The following is an 11,768-nucleotide window of genomic DNA, read 5'->3' as shown; positions in this document are numbered from 1 at the left end:
CCACCATTTTTGGACCACACACGCTTTCTGCTTATATACAGTTATTTCAAGGTCTGGCCAGAGCGCTTGCTACGGTAATAACAAATTGCAACTATGCAGTGTTAAAGAACTAAGATCTCTGACTCTTAGTTATAAGTGGAAATAGGGTGCAATCTGAAGAGGTGTACATATGATAGAAGGTTTCAAAAGGGCTGCATTCTAATATGGAGATGTTCCATCAATTTAAATTCCAAACAAGCTATTTTGTTCTTCATCTCAGCCCCTCCCATTGCCCATAAATGTGCTGTTAATCTGTGCTGACTACTACCTACCATCCATGTAAAAATTGTTCAAGAGAATTATTTTTTTATCAAGTACATTCCCAGAGTAAGCAAGCAGCAAGGTGTAAATGCTATTGCTTCTATAATTTGCTATGGAAGTTTAAAACTAGACCTGTTATGGGACAACTCGCCATGGCCAATTCACCATACAGGACAATTCAACAATTCACTTCAATTGTTTCAAATAATTAAAACATTATTTTAATTTTTATTACTCACATTTCATTTTGTCCCTCCTTTCAGTGGTGGGATTTAGCCAGTTCGCACCATTTTGGCAGAACCAGTAGCTAATTTTTTGTTGCCCAGGCCCAGAATGGATTTCTGGAAGCGGCATCCACAAAGAGAGCAAATTGTTCACATATTTGAATCCCACCACTGCCTATTTTGGCATCCTTCCTTTAATGATTGTATTCCATTATTCCTAGTATATTATTAGTATAACTCTTGTCCCACCGCGAGTTGTCCCGTGGTGAATTGGCCATGGTAAGCTGATTGTGGTGAATTGGTTGTGGTGAGTTGGCTGCTGTAGACCCATTTCAAGGAGCCTATAAATGAAAACGAGAGGAAAAGAAAAGAAAAATAGAAATGAGGATTTGGAAAAGGATACAGAAATGCTGAGCAGGATGTCCATGCAGCAGAATATTGTTTATTATATAATCCCTCTCCATTTTTCCTTTGCTTTATTTCCTGGTTAAGATTAAAGCACCTTTCATTCCAAACTGAATTACATTTGTTTCAGAATACCACTCAAGATTTACCAAATATCCCAGAGCCACCCATCTTAAACATAACAAACCTGAATTTTTTGCCACCTGTTATTGATGCAAAGCCACTTGGTCAGACTTATGGTGATGTTCTACAAGATGTTCAACCAACATACAAAATGGTATGTGTACTTCTTCCTTCCCACCCCCAACCATTTTATTTGGCTGTACTTTTAAATCTTGTTTAATCGTATCATTTTTGATTGGCAATATACTAAGCTTACTACATAACAGTATCCCAGTGTTTCAAGAATTCCCAATGGTGCAGCAATGAGGACCCAATGGTGCAGCAATTAGATTAGGATCAGAATTAGGAAACCTCAAGGCTCACAGAGTGCCTTTAGATCAAATATCTCTCTCTCTCTCTCTCTCTCTCTCTCTCAACCTAGTCTGTTTAATTTTTATGAAATTTATACCCATTTTTAATATAAAAAATATTTGAGTCACAACAACAAAATAAAGTGCAAAATATAAACACGACAGTAAAATGAAAATAAGGATTGTGCATTTTCTGCTCTAGCACCCACCCAAAAAGAAGGTGCCAATTATTCTGGTCTTTTGTAAGGCCTTAGAGGCCAGGTTCTGGACCTGGGGCTCCAGAGGGGACCATATCCTACCTGTATTAGTAATTGTTGATTCTGATATCTTCCTCGACTGTTTGGTATTTTAGTTTATTTACTATAGTTTTGCATTTAATATTGTTTGTCACCCAGAGTCATTTGTTGAGATGGTCAACTATTTTTGTTGTTGTTGTTGTTGTTGTTGTTGTTAGTTGCGAAGTCGTGTCCGACCCATCGCAACCCTATGGACAACGTTCCTCCAGGCCTTCCTGTCCTCTACCATCCTCTGGAATACATTTAAGCTCACGGCCACTGCCTCAGTGACTCCATCCAGCCACCTCATTCTCTGTCATCCCCTTCCTCTAGTGCCCTCAATCTTTCCAAGCATTAGGCTCTTCTCCAGTGAGTCCTTCCTTCTCATTAGGTGGGCAAAGTATTTGAGTTTTAGCTTCAGGATCTGGTCTTCTAAAGAGCAGTCAGGGTTGATCTCCTCTAGGACTCACTGGTTTGATCGCCTTGCAGTCCAAGGGACTTGCAGGAGTCTTCTCCAGCACCATAGTTCAAAGGCTTCAATTCTTTGGTGCTCAGCCTTTCTTATGGTCCAACTTTCACTGCCATACATTGCAACTGGGAAGACCATAGCCTTGACTATACGCACTTTTGTTGACAGGGTGATATCTCTGCTTTTTAGTGTGCTGTCTAGATTTGCCATGGCTTTCCTTCCAAGGAGCAAGCGTCTTTTAATTTCTTGGCTACAGTCCCCATCTGCCGTGATCTTGGAGCCCAGGAAAATAAAATCTGTCACTACCTCCATTTCTTCCCCATCTATTTGCCAGGAATTGAGAGGGCCAGATGCCATGATCTTGGTTTTCTTAATGTTTAGTTTCAACCCAAGTTTTGCACTCTCCTTCTTCACTCCCAACAAGAGGCTCTTTAGTTCCTCTTCACTTTCTGCCATTAGAGTGGTATCATCTGCATATCTTAGATTGTTAATATTTCTCTCGGCAATCTTAATTCCAACTTTTGATTCATCTAGCCCTGCCTTTCTCATGATGTGCTCTGCATATAAGTTAAATAGGCAAGGCGACAGTATACAGCCTTGCCGGACTCCTTTCCCAATTTTGAACCAATCAGTGGTTCCGTGTCCAGTTCTCACTGTTCCTTCTTGGCCCGCATATAGGTTTCTCAAGAGACAAATACAGTAAGATGGTCCGGTACTCCCATCTCTTTAAGGACTTGCCACAGTTTGTTATGATCCACACAATCAAAAGCTTTAGCATAGTCAATGAAGCAGAAGTAGATGTTTTTCTGGAACTCTCTAGCTTTCTCCATGATCCAGCGTATGTTAGCAATTTGATCTCTAGTTCCTCTGCCTCTTCGAAATCCTGCCTGTACTTCTGGTAGTTCTCTATCCACATACTGCTGGAGTCTAGCTTGTAGGATTTTAAGCATAACTTTACTAGCGTGAGAAATGAGTGCAATGGTGCGATAGTTTGAACATTCTTTGGCACTGCCTTTCTTTGGAATTGGAATGTAAACTGATCTTTTCCAATCCTGTGGCCACTGTTGAGTTTTCCAAATTTGCTGGCAAATTGAGTGTAGCACTTTTACTAAATCGTCTTTTAAGATTTTGAATAGCTCAGCTGGAATACTGTCACCTCCACTAGCTTTGTTGTTCCTAAACTTTTCTAAGGCCCACTTCACTTCACATTCTAGGATGTCTGGCTCGAGGTCAGTGACCACCTCATTGTGATTATCAGGGATGTTAAGCTCATTCTTGTATAGTTCTTCTGTGTAATTTTGCCACCTCTTCTTAATCTCTTCTGCCTCTGTTAGGTCCCTGCCATTTTGGTCCTTTATCATGCCCATTTTTGCATGAAACGTTCCTTTCATCTCTCCAATTTTCCTGAAAAGATCTCTGGTCCTCCCTATTCTATTGTTTTCTTCTATTTCTTTGCACTGTTCATTTAAGAAGGCATTCTTATCTCTTCTAGCTATTCTCTGGAATTCTGCATTCAATTGGGCGTATCTTTCTTTTTCTCCCTTGCCTTTCGCTTTCCTCCTTTCCTCAGCTATTTGCAAGGCTTCTTCAGACAGCCATTTTGCTTTCTTGCATTTTTTTTCTTTGGGATGATTTTGGTTGCTACCTGTTGTACAATGTCGCGAACCTCTGTCCATAGTTCTTCAGGCACTCTGTCTATCAGATCTAATTCCTTAAATCTATTTGTCACCTCTACTGTATATTGAACAGGGATATGATTTAATTCATACCTGACGGGCCTAGCGCTTTTCCCTACTTTCTTTAATTTAAGCCTAAACTTTGCAATGAGAAGCTCATGGTCTGAGCCACAGTCAGCTCCTGGTCTTGTTTTTACTGAGTGTATAGAGCTTCTCCATCTTTGGCTGCAGAGCATATAGTCAATCTGATTTCTGTGTTGACCGTCTGGTGATGTCCATGTGTAAAGCCGTCTCTTGGGTTGTTAGAAAAGAGTGTTTGCTATGACCATCGTATTCTCTTGACAAAATTCTATCAGCCTGTGCCCTGCTTCATTTTGTACTCCAAGGCCAAACCTGCCTGTTATTCCGGTTATCTTTTGGCTTCCTACTTTAGCATTCCAATCCCCCATGATGATAAGAACATCATTTTTTGGTGTTAGTTCTATAAGGTGCTGTAGGGCTTCATAGAACCGGTTAATTTCATCCTCTTCAGCACCGGTGGTTGGGGCATAGACTTGGACTACTGTGATATTGAATGGTTTGCCTTGGATTCGAACTGAGATCATTCTGTCATTTTGAGGATTGTATCCCAGTATTGCTTTTCCTACTCTTTTATTGACTGTGAAGGCTACTCCATTTCTTCTGAGGGATTCTTGCCCGCAGTAGTATACCTGATGCTCATCTGAATTAAATTCACCCATTCCTGTCCATTTTAGTTCGCTGATACCTAAGATGTCAATGTTTAGTCTTGTCATCTCTTGTTTGACCACGTCCAGCTTTCCTTGATTCATGGATCTTACATTCCAGGTTCCTATGGAGAAAAAATTTTTACAGCATCGGACTTTCCTTTCACCACCAGACACATCCACAGCTGAGCGTCCTTTCGGCTTTGGCCTAGTCGCTTCATTCTTTCTGGCGCTACTAGTACTAGCCCTCTGCTCTTCCCCAGTAGGATATGGTCAACTATACAAACTGATAAAATAAATAAGGACCCCAATTGCCAGTTAAAAGCTTAGGGGGGAAAAAACCACTTTCTAAACATATCCCAAGAAGAAGGATCAAACACACTGGAAACCAGTATCTTTCAACCACATCAGATGCACCAAAAAGATACCATAGCTGATGGTAGCAAATGCTACTGATTTGTTTATTTATCAAATTTATTTGCCATCTATCTCGCAATATTCAGGACAATTGGTAGGATTGAACTCCTTCTCCATTTGGTGTAATTTCTAGTATAGGTCATTCACAGAGGTGACCAATACAGTCTCAGTACTATATTCTAGAATAAAGTCTAATTGAAATGGGTTTATTAAATCAGCTTCATCCAAATGCATCTGGAACTGTGAGGACATAAGTTCCTCAATCATCTTATCTGGACAGCAATATTTGAGAGTAGTTTATAATTATAGAAGTAGGGAGGGTTCTTCCAGTAAAAGTCTTGTACCTTCCTCCTTTTGTGGGGTAGATATATGTCCCTCACTCAAGGAACATCTATATGCTGGTGATCCCTAATTGTACATCGTAAGCCCAGGCTGCATAGGTGAAGCTATCAGTGTTTTGACCTAGACTCTGGAGGCTATTTAGCTTGGTGGGGAGAAACACTCAATTCTAATGAGGAGTGTTGCATTTCTCCATTCAAGACTAGTGAATAATTTGGGGTTCCTCCTGAACTCACAGCTGCTGCTCCCGAGGTATCCCTGGACAGCCTCTAGCCACTGAGTCAATACATGGACAACTTCACTTTGTGTTCAATTTGTATCCTTCCATTGACATTTCAGGAAAGGGGGATTATCTTCCATATTGAAGCATTGAATGCTGCTGTAAATGCCTGCAGTCGTACTAGAAGGTTTCAAGCACTATTTCCACTCTTTAAAGAAATGCCTAGCAGTTCAAGAGACTTGTGCCATAGCAGAACTGACTGATTTGTACCAAGTATGTGATTTACAGTTCGTTTTCTCAAAACTCATTCCATCTCTTTCCCCCAGGGGCAGATTGCTGAAGTGCATTTTGTAGGAGCAAATCCAAGGAGTTCTGCAGAGTATATGGTGAGATATGAAACAAATGGAAAGATTACTCAGAAAAACTGAGTGAGTCCTTAGATTTCCTGCATTTGACCAAATAATTCTGAGATCCAATTTCTATTTATTTCTCCCTCCCTCTTTCTCGTCATAATTGTAAATATGGATGGGGAAGAGGAAACAAATGAACACAAAAGATACAATTTAAATAATAAACCATTAGATAATCTAAGAAGGCCCTCTGATCTTATTCAATATATGTCCATAATTGATAGTTGCTGAGGAGCTATTTGGATATTTCATGTCTCTATCACTGATTATTTCTTCCAGTCCAATTTTACTTTCCTTACGGTGGAGAAATATGATAACATTTCTAAAGGCTGGCAAGTGCTGCATGATGATGCCTCATGGGACACTAGGTAAGCAATCCTAACAAGACTTTATATATTTCACCAGATATTCAAATTGTGCTACATTTTCCAACAACAGATGCACAGGATCATATGATGTCACTTAGGTCTTTTTAAAATATCAAAACGGTACAGGAAGGTCAAAATTAAGACCAGGACCTGCATGGAAAGAGGTGTAAAGGTTAATTTTATTATGTGGCACCTCTGTGAGGTTCTTTTTTCTGAAAGTAGACAATTATGAGAGGATAGAGCTTGGGAGGAATGATTTCAACACTTTTCTAAGCACAGGTTGAATCAATACAAGCATAAGATCTGGCAAAAGACATGGCATGCATCTATTCACAGGCTCTTTGGACGTGCTGTAGTGTTAACTGTAGAGGAGAAACAAAATGTATACAGATAAACCTTACATAGATAAAAATACAATGTACTTTAATAAGGAGGCTATTCCAGTTCATCTGTGAGCTTTGAAGTGACAGGTTGAGTTGTATAGATATAATAATCCAACCATTTAGTCACTGATATATGATGTAATCATTCATTTCTGCATATTAGGTCGTTAAAGGCTTTGGCCATAAATGAAAGATAATTTCCAAGATTGTTGTTTTTCCAAAGTTTGCTTTTTTTTTAAACTACTGTTTCCCTGAAAAGATTTGCTTTTCAGGGAAAAGTACAAGGTAGGCAAAAAAAGAGAAAAGAATTAAAAATAAATGAAAGTACAAGGCAGGTAGTGTTCCTCTTTTCTCCACAGTGAATGAATTCCTATAATCATAGGCTACAATGTAAGGCATGAATGTGTAGAAGACTACATATTAAGTTCTAGTTAAGATCATTTATTGTTCATACCTATGCACAAGAATTTAGTCAACTAATGGTCAGCATTAAATTGGCAGTAGGTAAGAGTTAATGGAATTCAAGAGGATCTGGACTTAGGCCATTTGGGGAAAGTCTAGGCCAGGGGTCTTCAAATGTGGTCCTTTTATTTATTCAAGGTGCTGGTTATCACCTATAAAGCCCTACATGGCCTGGGTCCGGGTTATTTGAGGGAACACCTGCTGCCGGCATCAAACGCCCTTCGCCCAGTGCGCTCCCACAGGGAGGGTCTGCTCAGGGTTCCGCCGGTGAGAGATTGCCGGCGGGTGACACCCAGGGATAGGGCCTTCTCAGTGGGAGCGCCTGCCCTCTGGAACCAGCTGCCGGTAGAGCTGAGGACTGCTCCCGACCTCCGATCATTCCGCCGGGGCCTGAAGACCTGGCTCTTTGAGCTCTCGGGCCCAGGCTGAGGAGAAAATTTTAACTGGGGTTTTAATGTACAGGGTGAATTTAATGCTTTTTAATTGGTTTTAACTTTTGTATGTTTTGATTTTTAATTCCCTGTAAACCGCCCTGAGTCCTCAGGGAAAGGGCGGTATACAAATGCAAATATTAAATATTAAATTTTATGACTTGTGGACTTCAACTCCCAGAATTCCTCAGCCAGGCACCCTGGCATCCATATTGAAATCTGAGATTTATCTGCATTTAACTGAGTCAAGCCTGCATTATCTTCAAACAATCACTTTCATTCATGAAACTTGTTTTTCTCATTAGGTTGATCTGGAAGAAAGGCAAGTTGGGCCAAAGTACATCTATAATAGAATGGCACATCCCAAGGACCGCTGAATTAGGAAAATACAGAATACAATATTTTGGACACAGTAAACAATTATTTGGTTCAGTCCAGGCATTTAATGGGTCATCTTCAACATTTGAAGTTTCTTACTGATAATATTCTATTGAAAAGCATCAAGTTGTCACTTTCAGCTTGAAAAAAAAAGAATAATCTAAAACCTCCTTTATTGTCCATTAAGATTTTGCAAGTTGCTATAGCAGAGACAGAAAATATACTATCTGTTTGGCTGTGTGCAGCCTGCAGTCCCCAGTACTATCAAACTTTGGAAACTCATTGTTTGCATACTACTAAAAATTTGTTTTGTCAATTTTGCAATGCAAACCCATCAGAAGCAAAAGCGGCTTCTAAATTAATGCCCTATTCTTTCCAAAATAGTCACTGCATCACCACCATGGTCAGGGATGCCCTTTAAACCTTCTCTGAAATAAAGACTTTGCAAAAACATTCTTCATATCTTCTCTTGGGAAATCTGCATTCAATATTTGAAGGAGCAAACTACAGTATGGTGTGAATCCTCGTGCTGCAATTTCTGAAATCTAATGTATGTATGAAGGAGCTAGAACTAGGACTCCATGTTGGTTGTGACCCATCACAGATAAATAATTTGGCTTACTTGGAATTATCAACAAGAGAACCAGTAATTAAGCCTAATCAACAATTTGGAATGTGCTTTCTGAACTTTGGTAGGTTGATTTGATGAAAAGGTGGTTTATTTCACCTTGGGCTGAAACTGATGAAGGGACACAATCAGTTTATGTACAGATTGTTTAAGCTATGTTTGCCAATGAATTCAACAAACAGTTTGGTTTCTAAAGCAAAGATCAGAGAGCAAAATACTTTGTTTTATCAAGCAACAGTGAAAATTGAAAATAAGAACAACATCAAAGATACATAATTCAGAACCAAGAAGAAGTGTGTCCATGCAGCTGGATATCTTCAGTGGGGCTGCTACTAGTGAGATGATCCTGAACAAAATGCCCTACAAAATTGTCTACACATGTTATATACACATAAACACTGCTTTGGAGTATCAGATACACTTGGGGGCATAAGTATCCAATAGTCAGTTAATCCCTTTTTCCCTCCTCTCTCTCTTATATTTCTAAAACATGTATATAAGAATTTGGGTCAGCTGCTGGCAAAATATCCTCAATGGGAGGAAGAGGAGGGGGAGGACAAGACGTCTGCCATTTTCTTTTGATTTTTTTAAAAAATATGTTCAAAGTTGAATTTAGGTTCCTACCAAGCTGGTGGAGTTCCTGATGCAGCAATTTCCAAATTCTGTTGCAGATCAGATAGTATATTCAATAGTTGAGCTAGAGATGTTGAATAGATTTCCATCAACTCCACCAAGTATTTGGCATACAGCTGAGAAAGAATGGCAAACACTCCCATGCAGTAATAAACTTAATGAGCCATAAGATTCCTAGCTGTTTTTAAATGTGTAAACATTTAAATGTGCAAATATTTGAAGTCACAAATGCTGCTTTAGGAAACAAACTTCACTATAACAGTGTAACTACAAGATTAATTAACAAGCAAGAACTCCTATGTGTAGAAACCTGTTTAAAAATGTTCACAGTGATCTCTGAAATATCTGATACTCCAAAGCAGGGGTCTTCAAACTTGCCTCTTTTTATAACTTGTGGACTTCAACTCCCAGAATTCCTCAACCAGGCACACTGGCTGAGGAATTCTGGGAATTGAAGTCCACAAGTCATAAAAGGGCCAAGTTTGAAGACCTCTGCTCAAAAGCAATGTTTCCAATGGTGGCAACTTGAAATCTTGATGGCTGCAGAATCCTGGGAGTTGAAATTGATATGTTTTCAAGTTCTCAAGGTTGTGCTTGTTTCGGCAGCACATATACTAAAGTTGCCAAGGTTGAGAAACACTGCACCAAAAGACTTGGTGGAAACCAATTGGAGCCAACACCCATAGGAGTAGCATAGGAATAAGCTAGGCTAGGCACTTTGACAACCCCACAGTGTGGTTTGTAAATAAGCCTTAATATACTACCTTATTGCTTGATCCTTTAAAATGAATTCTTGGTGTTTTCTTAATAACTCAGGAACATCTTGTGATATCCTTCTGTTTCACATGCTAAAACTAATCAGAGATTAACATGACACCTGAAGACAACTGCTTAAAGGTGTGGTTGCAACTCTACCTCTACCAATCTCTACCTGGAAACTTTATTACATTTGAAAACATAGAAATGTGCAATTTTCCTGTGACCAGTAAAAAACCCCCAAGCTATTGTTTCAGTTATAGACTCTTGTTGGGAAGGATATGTGTGAATGCATCCAGCATCAATAACGAACATTCTCTGGTTTCCATTAAACTAATTAGATGGTGAAAATCAACTGGAAATGTCTGATGTTGGATAGCATTTTAGAAAAAGGAGGGAGGTTCAGTTTAAAATTTCCATGAGTAAAGAAAGGATTTCAGATGCATTGAATAGTAAACCTCTGATCTCCTCAGTTTTTCATAGCCAATTTCCAGTGTATATCTAATCCAGCTGAAAACTTGTTCTTTGCCACAAAATAGAAGACGTGTTACACTGGGCCCTAATCAACAAAATGAAGTTCAGCATAAGGAAAAGTACTGTCAGATCCCCAAATCCTTATTGTTTCCCCTGCATATGTACTCTAGTTTTTGGGGCCTGCCATTCTGAGTGGGGAGGGGGAATTTGCTTTCACTTGGGATAATTTTTGCTTTCTACTTTTCCTCTCCCACCTCTATCCACTTGAGCAGGCATGTCAAACTGCTGGCCCGCGGGCCGGATGCATCACGCCAAAACTGAGCCCACCCCATTGCTGGAAATGGGGAAAAAGGCACGATATGTTGCATGACATCACATGACGTCATGAGTTTAACATGCCTGCACTTGAGAAAGGAATGTGTCTCCCTTATGAGGGAGACAGTTACAGAGAAACAAAACTGGAGAAGACCTTGAGATGCACGCCAACTGTGCCAGTTAACTGCACATCATGCCACCTGTAGATTGGCTGGATTTCAAATGGACACTATGACTTTGGTGGGAGGAGGAATATTGCTAGTTTAACTATACCATTTGAGCAGGATTTTCTCCCAATTTCACCTTGACTTCCCTACTGTCCCTAACCCCTAATAAAAGTTTCCTTTTGAGACAATGCCTGTTTCAAGAGTTCTGCTTTCTTGGGTGGTTAGCTGAGGTGGGTCCTTACAATGTTATACTTTGGCAAGAAAAACCAAAAGTACAGATATAGATTAGGTGAAACCTTGCTTAATAGCAGTAACTGTGAGAGGAATCTTGGAGTCCTAGTGGATGATCAATTAAATATGAGCCAGCAATGAGTGGCAGCAGCCAAAATAGCCAAAGGAATCCTAAGTTGTATTAACAGCGGGATAGAATCAAGATCACATGAGGTATTAATACTCCTCTATAAAGCCTTAGTAAGGCCACACCTGGAATACTGTATCCAGTTTTGATTCACACATTATAAAAAAGATGTAGAAACTTTGGAAAGAGTGCAGAGGAGAGCAATAAAGATGATTAGGAGCCTGGAGGCTAAAACATATGAAGAGTAGTTGCAGGAATTGGGCATGGCTAGTTTAGTGAAGAGAAGGACCAGGAGTGACATGGTAGTATTTCAATATTTGAGGGGCTGTCACAGAGAGGAGAGGGTCTGCCTATTTTTCAAGGCACCTTAAGGCCAGACAAAAAACAATGGATGGAAATGGATCAAGAAGAGATTCATCCAAGAAATAAGGAGAAATTTTCTGACAGAAAAATCAACTAATGGAAGAGCTTGCCTTCAGAAG

The 11,768-nt window shown here is 39.7% G+C and overlaps 1 protein-coding gene across 1 annotated transcript in view; it reads left to right on the top strand.

Annotated features, from left to right (window-relative positions):
- ASAH2 (N-acylsphingosine amidohydrolase 2) overlaps window positions 1–8,347 on the top strand; it is a 49,748-nt gene extending 41,401 nt beyond the window's left edge. The window contains exons 16-20 of the mRNA XM_081330103.1: window positions 1–74; window positions 1,060–1,206; window positions 5,850–5,909; window positions 6,213–6,301; window positions 7,883–8,347. The exon at window positions 1–74 is cut by the window's left edge and continues 22 nt beyond it. Coding sequence (XP_081186229.1) covers window positions 1–74; window positions 1,060–1,206; window positions 5,850–5,909; window positions 6,213–6,301; window positions 7,883–8,057 — 545 coding nt within the window. The 3' untranslated portion in view covers window positions 8,058–8,347. The remainder of the gene's footprint in view (window positions 75–1,059; window positions 1,207–5,849; window positions 5,910–6,212; window positions 6,302–7,882) is intronic.
- Window positions 8,348–11,768: the final 3,421 nt, after the last annotated feature.

This window comes from Vipera berus (assembly GCF_964194415.1).
Source record: "Vipera berus genome assembly, chromosome: 5".
In the NCBI taxonomy this organism is placed as follows: Eukaryota; Metazoa; Chordata; class Lepidosauria; order Squamata; family Viperidae; genus Vipera; species Vipera berus.
Note: the sequence above shows the minus strand (reverse complement) of the source record. Positions and strands in the feature narration are given on the sequence as shown.